The sequence below is a fragment of the Amphiura filiformis genome, chromosome 9 (assembly GCF_039555335.1).
Source record: "Amphiura filiformis chromosome 9, Afil_fr2py, whole genome shotgun sequence".
Taxonomy (NCBI): Eukaryota; Metazoa; Echinodermata; class Ophiuroidea; order Amphilepidida; family Amphiuridae; genus Amphiura; species Amphiura filiformis.
The window spans coordinates 11,362,130-11,389,853 of NC_092636.1; the positions used below are offsets into that span (position 1 = coordinate 11,362,130).

The 27,724-nt window shown below is 37.2% G+C and overlaps 2 protein-coding genes and 1 non-coding gene across 3 annotated transcripts in view; all 3 read left to right on the top strand.

Moving 5' to 3' along the window:
* Positions 1-23,396, top strand: part of LOC140159975 (IgGFc-binding protein-like) — a 44,303-nt gene extending 20,907 nt beyond the window's left edge. Inside the window, exons 11-23 of the mRNA XM_072183243.1 lie at positions 119-286; positions 1,767-1,926; positions 3,173-3,358; positions 4,844-4,945; positions 7,096-7,266; positions 9,134-9,411; positions 12,158-12,275; positions 13,278-13,391; positions 16,118-16,234; positions 17,365-17,579; positions 20,047-20,163; positions 22,058-22,213; positions 23,220-23,396. Coding sequence (XP_072039344.1) covers positions 119-286; positions 1,767-1,926; positions 3,173-3,358; positions 4,844-4,945; positions 7,096-7,266; positions 9,134-9,411; positions 12,158-12,275; positions 13,278-13,391; positions 16,118-16,234; positions 17,365-17,579; positions 20,047-20,163; positions 22,058-22,213; positions 23,220-23,396 — 2,079 coding nt within the window. The remainder of the gene's footprint in view (positions 1-118; positions 287-1,766; positions 1,927-3,172; positions 3,359-4,843; positions 4,946-7,095; positions 7,267-9,133; positions 9,412-12,157; positions 12,276-13,277; positions 13,392-16,117; positions 16,235-17,364; positions 17,580-20,046; positions 20,164-22,057; positions 22,214-23,219) is intronic.
* On the top strand, positions 9,557-9,630 carry Trnat-agu (transfer RNA threonine (anticodon AGU)). The gene has a single exon. It is a non-coding gene; the product is annotated as a tRNA-Thr (tRNA).
* LOC140160621 (uncharacterized) overlaps positions 23,249-27,724 on the top strand; it is a 36,392-nt gene continuing 31,916 nt past the window's right edge. Inside the window, exons 1-2 of the mRNA XM_072183871.1 lie at positions 23,249-23,385; positions 24,570-24,880. Of these exons, the coding sequence (XP_072039972.1) occupies positions 24,607-24,880 (274 nt within the window). The 5' untranslated portion in view covers positions 23,249-23,385; positions 24,570-24,606. The remainder of the gene's footprint in view (positions 23,386-24,569; positions 24,881-27,724) is intronic.

Here is a 27,724-nt window from a genome sequence, read left to right on the forward strand (position 1 = left end):
AGGAAACTTAAAATTGCAAATTTTTTAACGAGGGGAAACAGTTAAAAATATGCAAAGTGCAAAAAATTGATTATGCAAAGATTTCTACTTTTACAGTATCATTGTCTTTGTTCATCAGGTTGTTTCAACTGATTTCGGCCTTGAAGTATGGTGGGACTTTCAGTACAATGTGGAGGTCATCATTACAGATGACTATACTGATCAAGTGTGTGGTCTATGTGGTGATTTTGATGGAAACGCAGATAACGATTTTACACTAGCACAACCACTACCAGATGGAACAACTGTGAGTATTATTATTGTTAGACTCAAATTTATGAAATAGGTTTATAAAAAGGGCATTTCGTGATCCACAGCCTCATCCCCCACTTTTCTCAAAAAAAGTTTAGATTTTTATACCACTGGAAACCTCTGACTACATAATGATTATGTACCAAAAATTTCTTGCAGATTAATTTGTTTAGCAAAAATATTGTCAAATTTGAATTTCGTTCTGGTATACCAGAACGATATTACAACAGTGGCTTATGGAGCAGTGTAATACATGCATAACTCGCAAATGCAAAATAGGAATCAACTGAAATTTTAGGAATAAGCTTTTTCTTTTTTATTTACTGAAAAATGTCATAAAAAGAGGATGCTAGCATCACGAAATCCTAAGTTATCATTGATATTTCCAATACTACTGTCAGATATGTCCCCTTTTAAGTTTGATACAGGCAAAACAAAAGAAAATCGCTATTTAATACCAGCACATATGATGCATGCCAATGTGTGTCACTCTATCGATCATGACTGAGGTTGGTCCTTTTGATGTGTTATGATGTTCCCGCATGCATGTGTACGTACAGTGTCTAGTTGTTGCGTATGTATTCAACTAATATTTCAATCGTATTAATTAAACAACATATTCTGTCGTTTTATTCAAAATCTCGAATTTTGTCACAACTACAGCATCTAAAGACTTGATTCTTTCAGGGTATGTTTGTTTACTTAAAAAAACCCCAAAACATTGAGGGCGTTCTCCTCAGCAAATGATGTGGCTTTAATTGACGGCTCTTTTATTTTGACCATTTGTCTCAAGTTTTGTGGACTGAAAGGAGGATCTATTATTTCATCGTATTAATTGTGCGTTCACATTGATTGGATAGCCACACCCACTCCCCATCTGTATGAAGTTTCATGGTATTATTCCAATCAATTTCAGGACCAGAAAAAAAATCGGTGATTAGTTGTTTGGTTATCAAAAACTTCCTTCACCCAATGGAATTTGGGGAGCTGCACAGATAATTGGTGGATGTTAATACGATCTAAGTGCGGATAGGTCTGCGCCTGAGGTTCGGCTGCAACTGGCCTAGATGATGATATCTGATTGTGATGATTCACCATGGCAGCGAAATTACAGCGCTTTGAATCCTTCAAGATCTAGCTGGAAAAAGGCGCTATATAAATCCGAAATTGTTTTTTAATTTTATTTCCCAGAACCAAAACTGAAACACACCATATACTATATGAACAATACATGGGTTAACCCACTTTACAAACTAAACCAAACCAAACCAAACAGCTTCCCTAATTGTTCACAATGAGAAAAATTGGCACCTTTCTTCTTATACCTTAGTCTGGGGGCTGATGGGGGATGATCAGCTGTTGATCGGACCATTCGTCTTCAAGTCTGATGACAAAGAAGATCTATGCAAAACTTCTCTTTGTGCATCACCATTTGTAAATCAAACATTTTGAACTTTGCATTGTTTCTTTGATAGACGACAACAAGCCCAGCAACATTTGGCAATAGCTGGGAGGTTCCGGATTTCCCATGTGACCAGCCAGCTGATCCTGCTAATGATGACTATGACCCTTGTGATGGAACTGATGTGGCACCATCGGCAGCAGAAAAGTGCAAGATGCTTGATGATCAAACTGGTAGGTTCAAAGTTCAAATTTCCTGGCGGTCTTTCAGAATATGCAATAACAATTTGAAACAGGCTTTTCAACTTTGAGAAACAAACCTTTGAAGTTGGGTAATGTTGTTTTTGGACCACCCTGTACAGTTCATCTAAATGTGCGGTACTCATATCAGTATGTAGGCTGAGAGACAAAGAGCAATCTCGCATTTCATGCCTTGAATCTCGCTTTTTAGTACTTTTCTCGCTTTTTAGTACTTTTCTCGCTTTTAAAAGATTCATTGCCACCACGAAAATCTATTTCTGTGGCGCATGGTTGCAGAATTCGACAAACTTTACAACCAAAGTTTGACCCGATTTTCCAGCCTGAATTTGCAAAAACGCTGCATTTTCTGGCACATCCGAGCAACATTACAAGTGATATTCTTTATTTACTACACAAATCATTCAGTATTTTGACCTTTTAAGCTGATTTATGAGGAAATATTTGTGTTTTTTTGGTGGCTCATATCTGCTCAAGCAATGCAATGGTTAAATTTAGAAATAGAGGGCAGTATTTTATTTATTTAATTAATTTTTTTTGATTTATTGCCAATTTGGAGGCATAAATCTTGCTTTTTCTTGCATTTTGCAGTTGCCATCTCGCATTTTGGTCACAAAATTGTGTTTTTCTTTAAGCCTAAGTATATGTGACACGATGTGACACGGTCCATGGGGGCCAAAGGAGGCATTTTTGAAAATTGAGTTACTGTAATTATTACATTATACATACAATAGTCTATCATTTACTGAAAACACCAATGGTCTAGCATACTTGGTTCTAAAGTTGTGAAGTTTTTTGATGTCTATTTTCTTTTGTATTTTATTGTTTTACTCCATATTTTTATCTCAGTTTCAAATTTGCCGCCTTTGGCCCCATGGACCAGATCGTGTTGTCGCATATCATGTACATTACTATGGTATGGTGTGTCTTGGGTAACAGTAGTTAGCAAATTCCTGCGTTCGAAAGCAGCGTTCGAAATAGGGCCGGTCAGCGGGCCATTGGCCTGTAACTTTTTGGCCTGGCCGGTAGCTTTTCTGACTGGCATCTGGTTGCCGGCCCGGCTGGCCGGTAACCTTTTAAGGTCAAGCCCGGCTGGCCTGTAACTTTTTTAGGCATATTTCAAGTGTGCAGAAGCTAGTGGGTTTATGCCTGTGCATAGTGCAATAGTAATCACTGTACTTTTTCATACCACCATTAATTTTTTTTCAATCTTTCTCATCAGGTCCATTTGCACAATGCATTGAAAGGTTCCCACAAGTAGCTGAACAGTTATACAAAGACTGTGTCTATGACCTATGTGTGACACATCCAGATTGTGAAATCCTGTGTTCTCACTTAGAAAAATTTGCTGAATTCTGTCTACTGAAAGGAGTGTGGATTGGGGAATGGAGAACCAGAGATTTTTGCCGTAAGTACTTCAAAGTGGTAATTTTTGCGTGTGTAATTGTTTAACCCCTACTGGTCATCTAACAACATTTCTGATTGGTTGATAACTTGAAATGCTCATTTCAATTGCCAATTATAACTAGGCTTTGGTCAAACTTGCATTTGCAGATGATCTCATGGGGTTAATTTGCTCTCTGCTGATTTTTAACTACTTTGCTTGTTCCTAGACCTATACATAAAAGAATATTATTATTATTTATCCCATGAGAACTACCTGCTGATTGGCCATATGAATATTGTGTCCAATTTTGAACCAATCAAAGAGGGTATTAAAGTTTATTTGGCTTATATAAGGTGGAAAAATAAGACTCATAACACTGTGTATTGATATAGAATGGCGTGTACGTTGTTGGGCGCAGTGCTTACGCTAGTTGTGAGTTGCGTAATGTGTGACTAACACACGCTTATGTGAATTTACGCGAGCGCGAGTTGGGACTTTATTGATGTGCGCAGTAACAAAATTCGAACAATTTCCTCCTAATACAATTTCCTCCTAATATATAAGCTGAACAAACTGCAAATGCAAGTTTGACCATAAATAGTTTATAAAGCCAAGTCATAATCAGCAATTGAATTGAGCATTTCAAGTTCAAATGCTGTTATTAGATGACCAGTAGTGTCCAGGGGGTTAAAGGTGATTTTATTCTTGTGGTAGCTGTGTTGAGCGTGAAAAGTTCCACAAACATTTCCAAAAAAAGTAAAAAAGGCTGACCCAGTTTTCCTATCTTTGAACCAGATAAAGAAATTTGACCTGATCCACAAGTTTAACATCCTGGGGGAAGTGGGGAAAATGCTCCTCAGTCAGAATTCTTGCCCCCTAGATGTCCCTTAAAGCCATATTGTAACATTTGCTGAGGAGGATGGCCTCAATATTGTTCAAAATTCTGTTTTTTACACGATTATAATGTACTTTGTTAAACCAACATACCCAGGCAAAATCAAAACTTTATGTGCTGTAGTTTTGTCAAAATCTGAGATTTTTAATAAAACGCAGGAACCTTTGTTTAATTATTATGATAGAAATATTAGTCAAACGCATACTCGATGTTCATAACACGCGGGATGTACATGGCTTGCGGGACGGTTGCACACATCAAAGAACTGTACCGTAGCACGACCGATGGAGTGACACGCATTTGACGACATCGGCGCTGGTAGTAAATTCCAATTTTCATTGGTTTACCTCAGGTGTTCAGCTCAAAATTAGAAGGGGACATATCTGATAGTAAAAGCTAACATTTATGGAAAAGAAATACTATTTTTTATTGAAATGTTACAATATGGCTTTAATAAAAACCAAAACTGGGAATAAATAACTTTTGTCACATCTCTACCTATTTTGAAATAAATCATGTTTGAAAATTTGCATTAATTAATGAGATGAGAACGATGAATGAAATTATAGTTTGTTGATATATTTAAACTTTTGCATTTTGTTAACTTTCAGCTCCTAATTGTCCAGATGGCAGTGTGTACGAGGTACAAGTCAATGTTTGCCCTTTGACCTGCTATGATAGATTGACACAACCAAGTGACGATGGCAACACAGGTATGGTTTGAAGGGGGGGTCATGCTTGAAACACTTGATCAACTTGCCATGATCAATATTTGTTAGCTTCTTTTAAGAATGTGACTTCAGGTTTCTGCATCAATTTGCTCCCATATAATTTTATTGGAGTCAAAATTTCTGTATTTTAAACTTATTTGCAGCCACTTTAAGGAAATTTTAGCTGGATTTCAAATACTTTTTTAGGATTTTCTAAACCAATTTTAGGATGTTTGAGTGGCATATCATCTCAGATTAGATTTGAAGCAAAATATAAAATAATTTCATTCAGACAAATTTTTATTAGCAGCTTAAAAAGCTGGATACTAAAATGGGCTATTCCATTTAAAATGCACACTACCCCTCTGGAAGATTTTGGAAATATCTTCCACGGAGGGAGTATGAATTTCAAATGGAATGAACACATAGCAGCTCCATTTGAAACACACCCTCCCTCAGTGGAGGATTGAGGTTGAATTTTTCTCAGAGGGTGTATGAAATTCAAATGGAGCTGCGTAATGTGGTCATTCCATTTGAAATTTATGTTCCCCTGTGGAAGATATTCCAAAATCTTCCACAGGGGGAGTGTGGATTTTAAATGGAATGGCCCATTTATAGACTCTGATTTATTCTATGTCCCATATTTTGTGCTATATTACTGCTTCAGTTTTAGCAGATGGCTGTTACCCAACTGGCCATGCTAATCTTAAAAAGGATCGATTGGAATGAACAATAAAATGTGAGATGGACTGAGACAGTCAGTATATATGCAATACATACAAAATGCTGCCGCCCAGCTAGTTTACATTGACCAAGAAGCATGAACACATTACTCCAATTTTGCGATCCCTTCATTGGTTGCCTTGTAAAGAAGCATATCATATAGAAACTTACCTTCAAATGTCTCAATAACCTGCCACCTGACTACTTATGCAACCATATCACCATCAAAAACCCAACTCATCAGCCCTCGAATTAAGGATCTGAAGGGGCACAGCAACTTTTTTAGGGCAAGTTGATAATTGCCTTGGATTTTCACTGATAAGGCAAGGCAGCACAGCAATTTGTAATATTTCAAAAGGGCATCATGGCAACTGTTGAAGGCAATTTTTCAAAACCGAATAGATGCATTGCTGTCAGCTGTAAAATTCGACTCTCAACTTTATACTAAAACTAACCTGATTGCTCAAAAAACCTGCTTAAATAATACAAAGCAATAAAAAATCAACAGTTTAATTTACTTAAATTTTGCGATTCCTAGTTCTGAGCTGCAAAACTGACTCGAAACAGCAATGAAACAGCTGTAACTTTGGTAATAATATTGATCAAATTCGCTGGGATAAAAACTATTTCGTTCAAAACATATCTAGAGATGGGCTCACATGTACAAGATAAGATGATACCGGAAGGGTATCGTCATCGGTTTGCAATGGGAAGTCAATGTTTGCTAATCGAGAGATCAATTGATTTGCCCAGCGCTCGGATTTTGTTCATGACACGAGGAAGCTTAGTTACTAACAGCGTTTCTGATTGGTCGATAGTACGCTGAAGGTATTTCTCTGACCAATCGGAAAAATGAAGTCAGATTTCTAGCAACCAGATAATGTATAAAAGCCGATGTGATTGGCTGAATATGTAAGCTTACGTAGGGGTAATGAATATTAATTCATTACAAACTATTGGGTATACTGTGATTGATTGCTGGGTTACGATGCTCAAAATAGCGATCGTGTTCAAGATTTTCGATTTAATTTTCCACAATTTTTCCGGGTTTTAACCACTTCTTGTTAATGATTTATAATGAAGGGGCAGTGCTGGGGCACCGACGGCAACTTCATTAGAGGGCACGGCAAGTGACTGCCGTCGGTAAAGGACATATTTTGAGGGCATTACGGCAGTGGGGGTGCCGTGGGTTAAAATCGAGGGCTGCAACTCATGCTCTCAGATCTAATAATTACCACTACCTTGCAACACAAGATGGCCAGTACTGTAACTTACAGCAAGAGATCTTTTTCTTAAGCACCTGAACTGTGGAACCAACTCCTAATGTCATGTCAGGAATACCAAGTCTCCCAATCAAATCAAGAGCTCACTTATTGCCTGTAGGAAATTTTCCTGGGTAATTTTCACTCTGTTCTTGGCTTTTTAAACAGATATTTGTCAACTACCCTTAGAGATTGGACCATGCGATGCTGTATTTAACCGTTGGCGTTATGACAATCAGCAAGAACAGTGTGTCCAATTTGTATATGGAGGGTGTGAAGGAAATCAAAATAACTTTGAAAGCCAAGAGGAATGTCAAAGAAGATGTGGAACCATTGATGGTAAGTTCTATTGGACTATTCCATTTGAAATCAATGGAAGACATGTCCTTAATCTCCCACGCACAGAGTGTAGATTTCAAATGGAGTCACCCATTCAGGCAATTCCATTTGAAAGTCACACTCTTTGCGTGGGAGATTAAGGTGATGTCTTCCATTGGGGTGTTTGGATTTCAATTGGAATAACCCATTTTGGAGCAGACAACACTGAATGGGTGGCTCCATTTGAAATTCACACTCCCTGTGTGGGAGATTAAGGTCATGTCTTCCATTGGGGGTGTATGAATTTCAACTAGAATAACCCATTTTGGAGTTTATTCCCAAAATTTCAGTTGATTCCGATTTTGCGTTTGCGAGTTATGCGTGATTATGTGTATTACACTGCTCCATAGACAATACGTTGTAATTTCATTCTGGTATACCAGAACGAAATTCAAATTTCATGATATCTTTGCTAAATGAATTAATCTGCAAGAAATTTTTTGCACATAAACATTTTGTAGCCAGAGGTTACCAGTGACATAAAAATCTCAACTTTTTTTGAGAAAAGTGGGGTGGGGGATGATGCTGTGGATCACAAAATACCCTTTTAAAATCGCAAATTATCGTTTGATTTCAGGCTCTTTCAGGATAACGCCAGATGTACACTATTTGTTCTCCATGAGCGACAAACCATTATGATAGATTTACCATAGCCTTACGCGCGGGGCAATTTTGAGTCGGTACTCTTTAGGTATAATCCGCATGTGCAAACACAAGCTTAAAGATGCAAATTATCCTTTTATTTCAGGCTCTTTCCAAAAAACACAGGAAAAACACTATTGAGCAGCAAACCATGCAATAGAGTGGATTTACCGTAGTGTTACACATGGAGCAATTTTTTGGACCTCCACTCCAGTTTAAAGCTTGGAGCAGTACTCTAGTTTGTTTTGAGCAGGGGAGTGCTGCTGCATGAGATTTCAAAAGGGACCCATCAAGATTCCAATTTTTAAAGAAATTTGGACCCATTGATATACCAAAATCCAAAATTTTTGGTCACATTTAACACAATTAATTTTTGCAAATTTCCTCCCAAATTTTGTAGAAATTTCAAAAAATTTAGCTACAGTCAGGCAAACTTGAGCTCTTTTCCAAAAAAAAAGAAAAGAAATTAAAAAAAAAAAGACCCATCCATATACCAAAATTGGCCTAGAAAAAGGGGTTGTTGTCTCCATATGTTCATTTGTACTGAGTATTCCCCTGGGGTTTAAAGATGCAAATTATCAGGTGCTCAATTTGCCCTCCATTAGTGACAAACCAGTATGACAGATTTATCGTAGCATCAAACCCGGGGGGGGGGTACTCAGTGCAAATGACCATACGGGGACGTGCCGCAAACATGGGTAGCATTTCAGCCTTCTGGTATATCAATGGCCCCTTTTTCAAAAGCCTATTTTGGTATATGAATGGGTCCTTTTTTCAAAATTTTCTCAATTTTTTCGGAAAACGGCCCAATTTTTCCTTAATCTAGCCAAAATGTTCAAAATTTTCCCAAAATTTTGGGCAAATTTGTAAAAACTAAGACAATTTTGGGTAAATTTGGCCGGAAATTTTGACTTTTGGTATATCAATGGGACCAAATTTCTTGAAAAATTGGTATATTTATGGGTCTACTTCCAAAATCTCAGCGGCACGTCCCTACCAAAACCCAACTTGAGTACCCCCCCCCCGGGCATCAAACACACAGCAATTTTGAGTATAATCTGTATTGATTGATTTTGGGCTATTGCAAAAAATGCCAGAGGTACTCTATTTGCCCTGCATGGATTTACCATAGCATTATACTCAAAGCAATTTTGAGTTGGTACTCTTTGGGTATAATCTCCTATAGGTGAATTAAATCAAGACTTTTTCTCTCTCCAAGGCTCTACTTCAGTAGGCCAGAGTACGGAATTGAACACAGAAGCAAGAGCTGCTGATACAGAAGCGAAAGCTGCAACCACTGCAACAGATGAACGAGTTGCAACCATTGATGCATTAGGTGCCTTATCGCCATGTCATCGTACTGGAGTCGCATATTGCAGATGTCTTGATGGTCTAATTTGGAGTGGGGATAAGTGTGTGGAGCCTTCAAAATGTGGATGTGTAGTTGATGGTGCTTACTATGAGGTAACATTTTATTACTATTTTTTACTTTGAACAAATTTTAATCTTTCCCCAGAGTAGGCCAGTGCACATAAACGTTGAAAAAAACAACAACAAAACAGTGCATCCGGCGGATTTGAACTGGCGATATTCCGCTCTTCTCCAACGTGCCTCTTTAGCTCAGTTGGTTAGAGCGTCGTGCTAGTAATACGAAGGTCGCCGGTTCGAATCCGGCCGGATGCACTGGTTTTTTTCAATGTTTATGTGCACTGGCTGGAGAAAGATTAAATTTGTTCATCCTATTAACCAAGAGAACTAAGTATAATAATTTTCCTATTTTGTACTTTTAAAATAAAAACAGCTTTTTATTTAAGACTTTGGAAGTGACAGGAATGTGCGGACAACTGTGGGTCTTTCAGTGAGAGATTTTACATGAAAAAAGGTGGTCATTGGGTTAAGGTCCTAAAAAGAGAGTCATTCAGTAAGACTGAAAAATATTTGATCATAACATTGCCAAAATATAAAAGTTGATATGAAAATGTCACAAGGTCATCCACATAGGAAAAAATGCGAAATTGGAAATTGTAAAAAGATTTTTTTTAAATTCCAGAGCAACAGGGTCATTTGGTACAAGATTATCAGAAAATTATTTAGACTTCTTGAAATAAGGGGGACTTATGATGACAATAAAACAAACAATGGGGTGAGCGAGCGAGTGAGGGCTTGACAACTCTCTAGTCGGAAGGTTCCCTATTCTGCAGGCTCCTTAGTCCAAAGGCTCGCTAGTTCGAACACATAATTTACTATTCGCTAGTTCAAATTCTGAAAAAGGTTCGCTAGTCCGAATATTGGGTTCTCTAGTCCGAGGGTTCGCTAGTCCGAATAATAAATAAGGTTTTCTTGTCTGAATATAGAATAAGGCTCGCTAACCCTAAACCCTAACACTAACCCTTATTCTATATTCGGACTAGAGAACCTTCTGATTAGCTAACTTCATTTGGTTTTCGAATTAGCGAGCCTTCGGACTAGAGAACCTTCGGATTGGGGACCCTTCGGACTAGAGAGAAGTCATGGAAAAAAGTGGGTCATTATGGCTGCACATTCCGTCACCCATTTTCAGTGAGTGATTGAGTGTACATTACTGTCAGTTTGAAATTGAGATTCCTATAGTCTGTCCACATAGAAGTACAAAGTAAATAGACCTTGGAAACTGGAGATATGAGAATAATTATTTCAGTGCAATACTTCTTTGGCGCGCTTACTGCTGCGCGATTTGTGCACCACGCTCTTTACGCGTCGCGCTCGCGTGTGACGCAAAGCATCAACCCCCGATGCCACAGATATGGTTTGTTCTTCTAAGTGGACAGACTGTATTTCAACAACTCTTCCTATACCTTTGTACAGGAGCCAACCGTTGTTAAACCGTGATGAACCCACACTTTTACTGTAGAAGCGTGTCACGCGAGCAGAAGCGAGACTACGCGTTCTGCGAGAGCGCGTAAAATTCGTCATGCCTGGAACCTTTGTGCGTATGCCAGCTTACAAGTTGAATTCAGTATTTTTCAGGTAGCGGCTAAACATTGCCGTTTATTCTGTAGTTTTATTGCTGATATCAAAAGAGAAATCATCGAAGTTTTTGTAAGGCTGAGTGGCAATGATTTTGACATTCCTCGTAAAATAATCGTGAATTATACGATATTTAGCTTCTTTTCGTTGTTGAAAGGATTCAATCATGTTTCACGTTGTTCATCACCGTTTAACAACTTCGCGTCCGGCAGCGTCTGCGTGGTTTACTTTACGAAGTACCCCACGCAGACGACGCGGCCGCATCGTTGTTAACCGGTGATGAACAACGGTGAAACATGATTGAATCCCTAAGTTTTTAATAGTCATCTCCAAAATACTATAAAAGTGGAAATTTTCACGCTACATTTATTTTTACGCTTTTTGCATTCCAAACTGCTACCACGAAAAATAATGCGCAATTATAATCTTTATATTTATACATAACATAAATGCATGGAAGCTTAGAATCGCAAATTTAAAAAAAAAAAATGAAATCATTCAAAATTGGCAAAATGGGAAAAATTACACACGTAAAAATTGTCTACTTTCACAGTACCCGCTGTTGCCAGTATCTAAAAAGCTGAGCATTTACCAGAATGAGGACAGGGTTGCCAAACCCTCGATTTGGTAGCCTAATTGGGTGACTTTTGAGGATTTTCCCCGCGACTTTTGATAATTTGCTGTCCCATAGAAACCAATGGTTAAGAAAAAATTTGGGCGACTTTTCAACATTAGCTCCCGCCACTTATGATAGTTCCCTGCCCCAAGGAAACCAATGGTAAAGAGAAAAATTTGGTGATTTTTCAATTATTTGACCCGCGATTCGGGATGAAATCTTTTGGCAACCCTGGGTGAGGATATTATCAAACAGTGTGAGAGAAATGCACATATCACTTCAGCTCCTACAGGTTCAGTGCCCCATGAATATTAAAACATTATCTCTCTCCATGCGGGCGTTGACTGCAGACGACAAGTTTCTTTTTTTTGTTGAAAATTCAAAATATTTAGAATTGTAAATGTTCATCTGCATTAAAAATGCATAAAAATGAGAACAAACAAGCCTAGTATTGGTTCAGTGGTTCTTAAGATAGCTCTTGATATTTTGAGAAAATATCTCAAAACTTGGGACTTTTTATGTTGAAGCCTATATGGCTAGCATGTATTAATTGAATTTTTGTTTCATTTAAACTTGATTACTTTCCAGGCTGGTACAGAATTTATAACACCAGACTGTAGTCAAGTTTGTAGATGCGTGGGTCAAAACAAAGTAATATATCGCGACTATCCATGTGATCCTGATGCAGTGTGTGATGTTGTTAATGGTGCGAATATATGCGTCTGCCGGAGGGTTTTACGGTGATGGCTTCGATTGTGTCGGTAAGAAGCAACTTGTAATTTTGAGCATGTGCATTGATGCTATCAGACTAACATATACAATTTTGACTTACGTGTATATATATGATGCAACTTAAATTCCGTAACCAAGGAGAAACTCATCATGAAGGGAGTGTGAGTACTCTCAATCATCTGGGAATCATAAATGAGAAAATAAATTTAATCTAGTTAACCAGATTTATCAACATATACCTTGGAGCAACATGCTGGGAGTACTTTTATTATATTTTAATTTTTTTTTTTAAGCGCAGTGATTTATAGTGCGCTACGCTGACAGGCACAACGCCTTACGCCTAGACGTTGATCCACAAGCCTCAGCACACTTTACAATAAAGTATTGATTAATTGTAAACTGCAAAATTTGCAATGTTATTTATATATGATGAAGCAGTAAACGTGCAGTATAATAATTTAACATTTAACGCATGCCACATGTTACAGCAGTAGATTTGCTAGCATGTATTAAATACTAAACCAAAACATGGTTTGGTATTGAAGGAAAAAGAGATGCACATGGGTCAAGGGTCAACAAGAAGTGACACAAATTTAACCATTCCAAATATGTGGCATACATAATATTAATTAGAGAATTTATATGCAGTGACAAATTATACTGGCCAGCTCAGTGCAGCTGCCCTTTAATATTCCGGGCCCAATTTTACTTTTAAAATTCCCACTCCATTGCATTAGGCACCATTAGCTCCCCTCTGGGCAGGCTAATTAAGAAATCCAGTACAAAGTTTCACAAATTGGAGCTTTTGCCATCTCGTCTGATAGCTCAATAACAGATTGTTCGGTCCACTTGTTTTCATGTGAAACTTAACAGCTGTCGCATGGTTGTTTCCCATATTTGATGTTGATCAAAGGAGTGACAGTTACATGTTTCAGACAATCTTGAAATGCAAGGGTTTTTTGTGTCTAATTTACAGCCAATCAATGTCAAAATAACCCATGCCAAAATGGAGGTACATGTATACCAACAACGGGAGATGACTTTGAATGCAAGTGTGCACCTGGATGGTTTGGTCCTACATGTGAGAATGGTGAGTACTGATTTTAAAATAGAAAGGAAAAATGATACAAGGTTTAAAAAAAAAATGACAAAGGTACATAGTAAAAAGAAAAAAACCCGCAGTGATTTATAGTGCGCTACGCACAGGCACAACACCTAGACATTGATTCACAAGCCTCAGCACATTTTACAGGTTGTCGTGACCACTACGGCCCACATCATTCCATAAACAATTAAACAACAATTCAGGGACTTTGCTGCTTCAAGAGCGCACACCCTAGACATTCCACAAATAACCTTCACAACCAGGATCAGCTCCCCGAGTTTCGTACAGGTTACAACGAGACAAATTAGCAGTAAGTTCTTTGTCCAGGGGAATTTCAAGCTATAACTTAAGTTTTCCACGAGAGCGTACTAAGCGAACCCATGGCTTATCGTTAGCTGAATATATGCTCATTACTTTTGCAGAAAAGCAATTCTTATATATGCATGTCGCCCAATCGATTGATAACCATACTTCCCTTTTGCAAAAGCAATTATAGGGTATATAATAATTGCGCATTTAAAATAGTTATTTAGATGGCATTGTGAAAAATCTAGATATTTTACCTTTGGAACCGAAGATATTCTGATGTCCGAAGCAAATGCTGAGATTAATTTTTCACAATGCCAGATGCTTGACGTGTAACTGATGCAAAGTTGTTAACCGAATTCATAACCGTCACTATTTAACGGCTCACTTAGCCAAGTCTCAAGATTTTATTCTCTGAAATCTGTTGGTTGCACGCATCATATTCCAGCGCAAAGGATGTGGAAGTCGTTGTACTGTTGTGTAATCCCTAGCTATTCATTGATGGATATCAATGACCTCTGCACCTGTGTGTATGTCAGCTAACAAGCAATTTGATTGGGATGCACTTGTGGTGTGATACAGCCCGGGGGTCACTCACTCACAAAAGTGCCTCCCACCCACGTCCGAACAACTCTGAAATGCACCCTTAATGGTGAATTTTCACATAACCAAATTGTACCCCTTAATGGCGAAACACATGCAAAATCCTACCCTAAATGGCGTAGCACATGCAAAAACCATACCCTAAATGGCGTCAACTGAGAAATATCTATATTGATACCCTAAGTGGCGTAAACAGGGAAATGAGCTAATTTGATACCCAAGGTGTCTTTTTAATGTTGCAGACATATAGATACTGAAGAAAACATGCTCAAAAGTAAAAAGAATCAATTAAAAAGTGGTGATTTTTATCAAATTAGTGCAAACTCACTCAAACAATAATATTACTAACCCTAAACGTCTAAGGATTTGGCTGAAAAAGGACCCCAAAATGGCGATGCCTTCTGAAAAAGTACCCATTTTTCAAAAAGACGTCGACGACGCTGTGTAGTGAAAAACATACCCTTTTAGACGTTTTTCTTGGACACGGGTGCGTAGCAAGTTAAGTAGTGAGTGACCCCCCGGTGTGATACAGAGGTTATGAATGTTGCATTGCGAGTTCAAAAAATCCCCTGAAAAAAAAAAATTATAAATTACTAGAACTTTTACAACTCGCTATGTTGTGCCTGATACCATCAGATTTCATCAGGCAACTGACCCCTTGACTGATCAGTCATGTTGTAAAACTTAAGTAAAAGATTTTACACAAAACATTGTGAGTTTAATGACAGGATGACTGAGAATATTCACTATTTGGTTGAAAAAAATTGTTAATTTCCTGATGAAGTCAATTCATCTAAAACAATATTCAACATAATAGATGCCCTTAAAATGTGATTTGATGTGATATTTTGGATAGTTTAATGAAATTTGTAAAAAAAAAATTGTCTGCATCTTGATTGCAATTACATCATTTTTGAGTTTGATCAGCGCAATAAATGCAAAGGTGACATCCAGTGTATTAAATAGCAATTGCTACATCACAATCAGTGATCGGGTTGTGGTGTCTTCAGATTTATGTACCCAATCCATGGCACAGCTTGGGGAGCCCTGTATCAGGTGCTTGCTGATATCATACTGTCCCTCATCTCTGTTCTTATACCATGTTATGTTATACTGCTTGCTGCTTTGATTATGTCTAAGCTATCTGGCCAGTAACGCCAGCGGTGAGCAGTAGCAAGCAGCATTTTTCCAATACATCAATCACTCCACCGCTTCGTGTTATGCGGCAAATTGCTGCAAGTTGACTTCACATCAACTTGAGAGCATTGTCTCTCGTGAAGTATGGCACCGGATTCAATTTTTGACCAATAAGCAAAGGGCGACAACACTGTGCTTCAAGTCAAGTGACTTTATCAATATTCTGCTTGGTGAGTGTCGCTTGTAGAGAACTACTAGTGCATGACATTCCCCAGGTGGCACGCCGCTCAGTAGCATGACGCTATGAAAGCAGCATTAAGGTAAAGTAACGGAGGCGATCCTGTATATAACAGTACCCATCTCTCTTTCATTAACGATTGGGCCAGATTCTTTCATGTAATGTTGCTATAGGAGGATCGCTACACCTCCTCCAAAACAAGTCTGTTACCTTCCCAGCATTTAAAAATGCAGGTACCCATTTATACACCTGGGTGGAGAGGAGCAATTGAGATAAAGTGCCTTGCTCAAGGGCACAACACGATGGCGTCGCCAGGGTACAAACCCGTAACCTTCCGATTACGAATCGGAGCCTTTTCCACTCGGCCACCGTGCTCCCTCAAAAGCAGCATTACATGAGTAATATGTGTTTCCTTTTCTTTCTTCAGATGACCCGTGCGTTAATCCCAATCCATGCCAAAATGGTGGCGAGTGTGTGTTGCTTGCGGATGGAACCACTGCTTGTATATGTCCTCAAGGATGGGGTGGAGCAATCTGTGATGAAGGCAAGTACACACAGTGGTTGGGCTATTCCAATTGAAATCCATACTCCCACTGTGGAAGATTTTGGAAATATCTTCCACAAGGGGAGTATGTTTATCGAATGTGGGAGGGTCTATACTCGAATGTGGGACTATGATCAGATGAATACGGGATAAGTATACCAATGTAATTATCAGTGATGTAGAGAAACACCTGTGGTTACTAACATATATGTCCAAGGTTGTGCTGAAAAATCAACAAAATTTATCCAAAATGCCAAAATTGATGAAAATTATTAATAAAATGTTGTTTTTTCATAATTTCTTTATTACATCTTTATGTATATGTGTACATCCATATCAAAATGATGCACTTGTCGGCTGCTACATGTGCCTCATTTCACATAATAGCTAGGAATGAATACCAGACTCATATCAAGTGGAGGTCAATTCAAATCATCCCCAAGTGACATGGTTAAGGAGTGTTCTCTGTTCTCTGTATTAATAAGCCATGTGACTTGGAGTTCTTGGAGCCCCGTTTTTGTTCTTGTGTGATAGGCTTAATATACTCTGTTTGTTTGTTGTTGTATTAATTTAGTTCTGTAAGGGGATGTTCAATGCTGGCCTTATTGGCCTTTCGATCATCTCCTCCATAATTGTCTTGTTTTATTTTTATGATGTTGAATTTCTTTGTATTTTGTTGTTTTTTATTATGGAAATAAAGATTCATTCATTCAAAAGAAAGATTCATTCTTGGGGATGATTTGATTTGACCTCCACTTGAAATGAGCCTGGTATTTATTCCCACTTATTATGTGAAATGAGACCCATGTATCAGCTCACAAGTGCATCCTTTTGATATGGATGTACACATATGTGACACAATCTGCTCCATGGGGGCCAAAGGAGGCACTTTTTGAAAATTGAGTTACTATAATTACTGCCTTGTACAAACATTTGCCTTTCATACTACTGAATACACCAAACATCTAGCATACTCTAGGTTCTAAAGTTATGAAGTTTTGTGATATATTTTCTTATTGTTTTTTAATCCATCTTTTTATCTTTATCTCAATTTCAAATTTGCCGCCTTTGGCCACCATTGACCAGATCGTGTCACATATAAATTGTTTGCATTTATTTTCTTGTTGTAGTCTTAGCCATATGCACTGCCTGGGGAGATCCCCATTACACCACATTTGATGGCAAGCGTTATGACTTCCAGGGAGACTGCTCCTACATATTGGCTCAATTATGGGATACTACCAGTGATCTTACAGACTTCATGGTCATCCAAGATAACGTGGAGTGGTCCACCAATAGTAATGTGGCTGTTACCAAAGCAATTTATGTTCACATCAATGGAGCAGTAAGTTATACCTAAATCACTTCTAATAAGCCCAATCGCCATTGTAACTTCCGGTTTTTGAGAGCAGTTTTGGGACACTTTGACCTCTGACATATTGGGGAAATTGCTGCAATTATTATTTATTCATTTATTATTGTCATAACGTTATCATTAAAACTATCAATAATAATGTTTTTTGGTTTGTTTTCATTCTTGAAAAACATTTTTAGATTATAATTTGTATGCACAAAAACCAATTGTTCTGAATTTTCCCAATAGGTCAGAGGGCAAAGTGTCCCAAAGCTCCAAAAACTGTCCCACAATGCATTGCAAACTTCCAATGCCAATTTGGCTATTTTTACACCTGACTTACAACTTGCTTTATAGATATATCTTTATGTATTAATTGGTGTCAAATTTCAGTAAGACGACAAAAAAATCTGTTCTACCATCAGTCGGTAGGGTCGGTCGGTTTTTTTTTGGTAAATGACCATAAAAATCATTTGTATAGGAAAATTTTCCCCTAATTTCTAAAAAATCTGGGTCGGTCTGGCCTATAGAACAGCGCATTTAATTTTTGATACCTAAGCCGTATTAACATTAATAAGAATACCAAATTTGTCATGCAAATTATTAGTCATTTGTCAGCCAAATCCAAAATTTAGTTTTCAAATTTATTATATGGGCCATTTGCGTATCCTTATTTGATGAAAACCCCATTAAATTTGATTTACGGTTTCAGATATATGATCATTTTAGTGTTGCTCAGAATAATACAATATAAACGAAATTGAGCACTATTACTGACTATTCTGTCGGTCCGTGCCACGTCACTTCCGGTTGATGATGCGACTCACGGTCGAGTGAAAACAAGTCCCTGATTCGATTTTTGTTGATGATTTCTGTCATTGGTGTTATGTAAATTTCGATCGCAAATAGTCAGTGGAATCAAACGACCGTTTCTAAGTCTTCAGAGTGGAAGAAACTTACTTGATTTACCGCTTATATACTGACAAACTTAAAATTAAATTCCATGGTCGAGTGTCGCTTTTTTCTCCTTCACAGCCAGTTTCTGTTGTTCATAACAAACCGTGAGCCACATGCAGTTTGGGCCCGAGACTAGAGATAGCCAGGATGTTGGACCGACAGAATATCTCATAATTAATATTAGCGTCAAACAACTTATTTAGCTTGATCACATCACATTTGTTTAATTAAGGGGGTACTACACCCCTCGATAAATTTGTGTCTATTTTTGCATTTTTCTCAAAATCTAATAACACAGTGGTAACAAAAGTTATGTATATTATAGGGGCAAGGAATCAATTACTACACTGCAATTTCAGTGACCCAAGACAAGCGGTTTGTTATTTATGATTAGAAATAAGGTACCGCTAGGATGTACCTTGTTTCCTATCATATATACTGAACTGCTTGTCTTGAGTCACTGAAATTTCAGTGTAGTAATTGGATTCCTTGCCCCAATAATATACATAACTTTTATTACCAGTGTGTTATTATTTTTTTAGAAAAATGCAAAAATAGTCACAAATTTACCACATGGGTGTAGTACCCCCTTAACACTCTTCCTTAATTAGTAACCCATGTGGATTATATGATTTTTTACAATGAAAAAAAAACACTGAACAGTGTACCTCTACATTGAACTTACAGAACAAAATAAGGTCTACACTGAAATTGTTTTTCAGAAGTATTTTTAGTATTTTGCTACTTGCCGCTGACTTCTATAATAAGCAATGATTCAGGGCAGTAATTTCCATAACAATAGCACTGGCCAGGTCATTTGAGTGATGATTAAATAAATTTTAGTGGCATTAAGTAATGGCCATTGATTTTCAGAGATATTTTTTGTTCATTTTCAGTTAAGCGCCGGTTATTACCAGGGGCATATAGCCAGCTTTCTTGGTCAGGGGGGGGGCAAAATAAAATTTCGGGGCACAGACAAAAAAAATTGCAGTTGCATCATACATTCAAAAACCTTTTTTTTATTCTTATTTTTTGAGATATTGACCATATAAGGCATCAAAATGAACTTTTAAAATCCACAAACGCTTATCTGGAAGATTTAGGTTGAATTTTTCTCAGAGGGTGTATGAAATTCAATCGGAGCTCCGCGACGTGCGCATTCCATTTGAAATTCATACTCCACCCGTGGAAGACAGTTCCAAAATTTTCCATAGGGGGAGTGTGGATTTTAAATGGAATTGCCCCATTACTGCCTGAATGGTCTGGTCTGATTGGTGTTGGTTAGGGTTGTATTTGCATGTTGTTGTTGGGTAGGAAAAACCTCTAGTGTCATTGGCCCCTGAACATGTGTAAAGCAAAACTTCCTATAGAACCATTTGGCAGTTTTTTAAACATGTTCAAGGGCCATAAGTACATAGGAGGTTTTTCCTGCCCTGCAACGATATATTAATTCAAGAAATTTCTCTGACACGGTATTATATTTTATACTTGAAATTGACAGGTAATATACTTGGGACCTAGTTTAGTGGTTACTGTTGATGGCAACACCTACCCATCTACTGCTGCTAGTACCGCTCTCCCTGCTGGGGTCACAATCTGTTTTGTAGGAGGGAAAGTGGTAAGTATTATATTCCCTATTTTATAATTGACTTGCCCAACAATATATATGCAATTTGAGGTATATTTTAGGATAAATCAATCCTGACCTAAGTAAAATAATTTTTTTTAAATCCACATAAAACCCACGGGAATGTGTGAGAGCAGTAGCGACCTCCTCCCACTCCCCACCCTCGGGGTTGGGGAAACTTTGAAAGTGACAGGGATGTGCAGACAGTAGTTCGAAACTAGGGGTCTTTCGTTGAGAGTCTAGACACCAAAAAAAAAGGGGGGGTCTTTCAGTCAAGGCCAAGAAAAGGTCTTTCCGCAAGACTTGGGAAAATCTTACCAAAAAGGGGGGTCATTCAGTTAGACTGGGAACATTTTTGGGTCAAAATATAAAAGTTGGCAAAATTTTGAAAAATTTGAAGAAAAATAATGAAAAAACAGGGTCATTTGTTCCCAAATTTTCCAATTTTTTGAAAAAAGGTTTTTTTTGGTGACAGGAAAACACAAAAGGGGGTCATTGGGTAAGAGGGAGTTCAGTAAAACAAAAAGGGGTCATTGGGTGAGAGGAAGTTGAAAAATGGGGTCAATGTGGCCGCACATCCCCGTCACCCATTTTTAGTGAATGCCGGGGGACATTGTACACAAAGAATTTAACCCTAATTTGCTATAATGATAGAGAGAAATTGACACACTCACTCAAACTTATCAGCACAGGCAGGTATAGTTTGATCAGCTCATAATCGGCGGGCCTTATAACATCGCGGATTAATATCAATATATTTTATTTGGTGAAATGTCTTGTGACATCTCGTCAGAAGTATTACAAATTATTATTTAAAGTTCTATACTTTGTCTACTTTCTTTAACACCCAAAATATAGACCAGTCAGATCAATAATATCCCTCATAACATGGATCTACTTTTCAGTGTAGTGGTAAAAGCCTAATAATTCCCGCTGATCAAAGTATAGGAACTTTTGTTATTGGTCGTTCTGTTTTAGCCTGTTCAATTTTTGGAAAGGTAAAATGTAAAAATTGTTTATAAACTTTTAAAGAATATTTTGGTGTTATTTTGTAACGTAAAGAGATGAAAGTGACGGTTATGAATGAGGTTAATAATTTTGCATTGGTAATATATCTGGCATTGTGAAAAATCTAAACATTTTGCTTTGGACCTCGGAATATCCCGTAGGGTTACGCCCTTCGGAATATTCCTCAATTCCAAAGGCAAAATGTTTTCACAATTTTTCACAGTGCCCTCCAAATAACTACTCCATATTCCAGAAAAATACAGCACTAATTTTTTTAGAATTAAAAATAATGATCTTGTTGTGCCAAATAAAACATAGCTAAATCCTAATTCTTTTATTTAGTTCTAACTGGCAGTAAAAGTCAAATGTTAACATTTGGACAATTTGAGGGAATTTTAACATTTGGACAATTTGAGGGAAAATGGCCCCAAAACATGCAATTTTGCCTGTTTTTTATTATAGTCACAAAATTCTAAGACTTAGGCAAAAGTCTAAGCATTCGAAATCTTGATTTTAGGCTGAGAGTGAGCTCGAAATTTTAATATTTTATGTTATATTTGGTATAGTTGCGTATGGAAAATATTAGAAAATGTATTTTCCAAAAGTTAATTTGCATAACTTGAAATTAGTCTTTGTACAAGTCTTTGGGCTTGATCGTCACAGCATACGGAAACACCCTAAAAAAGCATGATTTTGTCCTTATTTCCAAAATTGCCAGTTAGAAATAAACAAAGATTAGGATTTAGCTGCATTTTATTTGGCAAAACAGGATAATGTTTTTTAATCCAAACAAATTAGTGCTGTATTTTCTGAATACGGAGTAGGCCACGCCTCCCTACAAAAAACATGAACAAATCTAATCCTTTCTTTCTCCTAGATTGTCAAGACAGATTTTGGTTTGCAAGTTAGCTGGGATGGTACATACAATGTGGCGGTCAGTCTTCCAGCAGCGTATGAAGGCGAAGTGTGTGGGCTGTGTGGTAACTATGATAATGATGGTGCCAATGACATTGTGGATCCTAGTCAAAATACGGTAAGAAATCAAGACTACTGCTTAGGCTAAAAAAACATTGTTATGTCTCAAAGACCATGGCAGTAGAATGATGTTTTTTTTAAGATATTAATTTTTTTTTCAACTAAATTTTAAATTAAGATGTCATTTTCGAGTGTTCAAAAATACACAGCATAAAATTGTGGTTGATTTATACAATTGAAGCACAAATATCATTTTGTTTTATACAAATGTACCTAAACAACGTGAGTATCAAATCAAGTAACTTTTCTTCCAAATTTGTTTCAGATTTTCATGATTTTACGGCCAAAAAAATAATAACAATAATTTTTTTTTTAAATGAATTTGCCCTTTCAGCTGACATAGACAAAGAAAGACAAGCACTTTGAGACATACATTTTTTAGCCTTATCAGTGGCTTTACCAGAATTATTTTGCATGGTGTGGAGGGATAGTGGGGAACAGTTAAATTTTTTGGGGGAGTGACAAATTTTCCTTCAAATGGTGGAACTTTCAGTAATTTTTTTGTTCTGATGCTGAAGAACCCAAATTTGGTTGGCCCTTGAATAGCTCTGAAATTTAAATCTGTAGTATTTGCTAGCTACTCTAGGAAGGAAATAAGAGTAAAGGACCATTCCTGATGGAACTAAATTCCACTTAAACCAGGTCTAACGTTAGAACCGGTCTAACTCTTTTGTGAATACGGACCTTGATATTTAACCATCCCCCCAATGTCAAAAAGAAATCTACGCCACTGAAAAACTGATTGCTATGGACTCAGGTGCAAGTTTTAAAACAGCCTCTTTTCTTACACAATTAACCATTGTGACTGAACGCAATGACGTGTGACGCTATAAATTGTCCCACATGTTTAAAACAAATAGGGCTATATATACCTATTTACATTTTTACATTTCATAAAATATTTTTTGACTTATTTTAAAAAGTATTAGGAGGAACTTATAAGTTGTGGGCCCTATATTATTCAACCCATTTATTTTTTAATGTTAATGCTTGTATTTCTTCAGGTGACAAATTTGATTGCATTTGGCAACAGTTGGGTATATTCATTACCCGGATCTGCAGACTGTGTACTAGAACCTACGGACACACTTCCATATGAGCCATGTAGCTCTAAACCAGAGATTGAAGCTCTTTCTATACAAAAATGTGGAATTATCACTGGCATGGGCAGTAAGTACTAGTAGGAAACTATTGGGCTACTCCAGTTAAAAATCATACACCCCTGTGGAAGACATGACCTATAGTAATCAAAGTTCCCTGTTATAGGTTAATAAATGTGACACAATCAATGGAAATGAGTCGCATGTCACTAATATTGATTTTGAGATATTGGCAAAGAAAGTGTTAAAATTCTTTTGTTTTATATTGTTTTCAGCGATTGATAAATTGACATAACTTTACAAAGAAAAGTCGTATCAACATGGGGTTTTCAGTTTCTGAAAGCTCTAATTGTCCTCTTTAGAAACATATGTAAACCTCATTTTTTTTTTTTTTTGACATGTGACTCATTCCCCTTTATCATGTCACAAATGCGTATCACTTGTTGGGAGCGAAACTCTATAAAATTATGCACACATACTGAAATGTTGATGCATCTAATGCACAAGCCCTGCAGGGGTAGTGCATTATGATGCATTAACTTCTCAGGACAAGTGTATTTTTTGTACAATTTCTGGAGCAACAAGAATGCATTTATTAACCTATTTCATAAACAAGAAAAATATCCTGTTTTTTGCTATTTTTTTAAACAAAATTGTCACTAAAACTTTTGAGAAATGGGAGCAAATAGAAATGCATCGACCCGCAAGAAAAATGAACACATGCGAGTGCTTTATTTTTTTCTTTCTAACATTTGCTCTGATTGGTTCTTGCTATCTAAGAGTGTATGAATTATTTCTGATCCTTGCCTATATTAATTGTGTCCCACATTGTCTTACGCTAGGGTGAAGCATATAGGCTGCCTTCTTTCTTCATTATTTAATATATAGCTGGCCGCTAAGCAGTGGCGGCGCCAGGAATATTTTTTTGGGGGAATTGAGGGGGCAAAGTGAATCGATCAACAAATTACCGCAAAAAGTGAAATTTTTTGTAATTTTAGGTTTTTACGGGGGGGGAAGGGGGCAACAACAGGGGGTAAGAGTATGCCCCGTGGTGCGACTGCCGCTAAGACACAGTGAGAGAGTATGCAATCATGACTAGGTGAGATTAACCGTGAACCAACTGTCAACTCAGGCAGTGAAATGGTAAAAATCTAGACCTGTACTTGTGAGGCCTGGGATTCAATCCTTGATTCCTGATTTTTTCCACTCTCTCAATTTAACTAACAAGTTCCATTGATATTGTTTTCTTACCAGGCATCTGTCCTCCAGGATGGCTTAAATTTGATGGACGATGTTATCGCTTTATAAACGATCAACCACGCTCACACAAAGCAATGCTGATAACTTGTGCCAGCAACTAAATGGAGAACTACTTGAAATAGTATCCCAAGCAGAGAATGACTATGTCACAGGACAATTGCAAAATCTTGTCACTGGTGATACAAATGCTTGGCTAGCGTGCACTGATGCAGGTACTGAAGGAACTTGGACGTGTCCAACAGGTGCAACTCATATGTGGGTTGCAGGAACGGGAAGTGGTACAGGATCAAGCACAGGATATTTCAGTAAGTCAGCTTTTTTTTAAATGTTTGTAAACACTAAAAACAAGGAGAATATCCACAGTTCCTATATTCCTGATTCCAGAAAAATGCAGCACAATTTTTTATTACAATTTCCTATTTTGCGAAATGAAATGTAGCTAAATCCTAATCCTTTTAGTTTGAACTATGATTTTAGTAATTAAAGCTAAATTTTAATATTTTTGCAATTGGAGGGAAAGTTGGTCAACATTCAAAGACTTGGCATAAGTCTAATTGCAAAGTTGTAGGTGTAGGGTCAGACCCAGGGTTGCCAAAAGATTTCAGCCCAAATAATTGAAAAGACGCCCAATTTTTCTCCTTACCATTGGTTTCTATGGGGCAGGAAACTATCGGAAGTCGCGGGAGCCAATGTTGAAAAGTCGCACAAATTTTTTCTTAACCATTGGTTTCTATTGGAAAGGGAAATTGTCAAAAGTCGCGGGGAAAATCTTCAAAAGTCGCCCAATTGGGCTACCAAATCACGGGTTTGGCAACCCTGGTCAGACCACATTTTAGTGAATGCTTCAAGAGTCCACAGTAAAAAAAAATGAATTTCAATTGTTCCTGTCTTCAGTTAGATAGTAAAAACTCCCAAGCAATATGTGTTTGAATAAATGCTTGCAGATGCACGACACGCAAGCGTAAATTACCGTCAAAATGAGCGTACATACTGAACAGTTCAGAGGTGCATCTCCGGTTTTGCATCTAGTATCATTTTATGTCAAAAATGGCAATAAAAACATGGATTTTGGAACAAAATATAGCTTGTTTGATGAAATAAAAGGTATGTTTGTATGGCTAAAAACATGTTTAACCTTGATGCAAAATTTGATAAATTTAACCTTTATAACTCAGGTGGTCTAAAAGAAAAAATCACCATTATTATTATTATTAATTACCATTCATACATACTCACGATATAACGACGTTTCTGATTGGATTTGGGTCCTTTTTTGCTGGTCATAAATTCCGTTTATGACCAGTACGTAGGGCATAAACAAGCTGTGTCACGCAGCGTTGGAACCCAATTAACACGATCCACGATTTGCTAGTGTTGCGTACACGCGCATGTCACCGCGCCCAACTCACGCGGAGCGCAAAAGATGAACGCATTGACAACCGGCCGTTGACCTCGTGAGCCGAGCTGCTTTCTCTGCAAGTAGGCCATTCATTTTCTCCCAATTTTTTAAGGAAAACGGTATGGAAATGTTACTTAAACCAGTAAACCCTTGTTATTATCATTTGTATTGGATTGCTAATAACAATGTTCAGAATGTTGGGTATGTATGAACGGGGTTCATTCATAGGATTTCGGGCATTGTCGTTGATTTATGCCCTCGGCTCACGCCTCGGGCATAAACAACGATCATGCCCTCAATCCTATGAATGAACCCCTAATTTAAAAACATGAAAGTAGGCTGTGGTTTGCTGCTGCTGTCTACGATATAAATTTCTTCACTGTGAATGCCAGTGCAAATATGTTTAGTATAGAATTGTTTTAATCTGCAACTGGCCTAAACAAGACTTGAAATATTATGTACTATAAAAATAAAATAAAAATATGAAAAAACCACATTGGGCAATTCCATTTAAAATCACCATTACCCCTGTGGAAGATTTTAGAAATATCTTCCCCAGAGGGAGTATGAATTTTAAATGAAATGAGCACATTAGGCAGCTCCATTTGAATTTCATACACCCTCTGAGAAAGATTCAACTTGAATCTTCCCCTGAGGGAGAGAGTTTCAAAATGGAGCTGCCTAATGTGCTCATTCCATTTGAATTTCATGCTCCACCTGTGGAAGATATTTCTAAAATCTTCTGGAGGAAGACAATTCTTTTATATGGCCTGATCATAACTTAGCCTAATCATAACCATTTTCCACCCTGATGTGGCAGTGACATCAACGTCATGGTATAGATGCTGCTGTATTACAAGTTCTCCAAAATAGACTTGTGAGGTTAGTACTTAACGAAGGCCCAAGGGCACGTGTTTTGGATATGTATGATGTTCTGAAATGGAAAACTTTGAAAAACCGTTCTCATATCAATCTTATTAATCTTGTTCATAAATGCTTGACAGGGAATGCCCCAGATTACCTACGAACTAAATTTTCCTATGTTAACACCCACCACGCCTACGTAACAAAGTCAAGCTCAGGTCTATGTCTTTACCATAACAAGGTGTCGACAGAAAAAAGAAAAAGAACTTTTCATTATCGAGGTGTTACAGCGTGGAATGAAATGCCACAACATTTAAGGTTAATAAATTACAACTCAAACTTGTTCAAACGGGCACTTCACAATAATTTCTGAACTTTTAATATTTCAGTAAATGTTATATGAAAATGTAAATAATGCGCCAAAGTTTTACTTTATGACTTTTAAAGATTGATGTATTTTGATGTATGCTTCTATATTTTGAGTGTTATTAATTATTCTACATATATTATGTTTTATGACCCAGTGAATATGTAAATAACTAGCCAATGTCTTTACTATGATTTTAATGGCTTTAGATATTATTTGATGTATAAGTTGATGTATGTTTGGATGTTTAAGTTATTAATTAGTTTATGTATACTAGTATTACATGTATATTTTAAGACACAGAGAAATGTAAATAACTAGCCAAAGATTTTTACTTTATGAATTTAATGACCTTTGATATTTGATGTATTTGATATATGGTTTTATTTGGATGTTTGTATTTTTAATCATTCTAATATGTATAATTCTACCAATTACTATGTACTTTATATTTTATGACATGACACAGGGCCCCTGTAATAGCAGATTTATCTGAAGGGTAACCCTGTATAAATATGG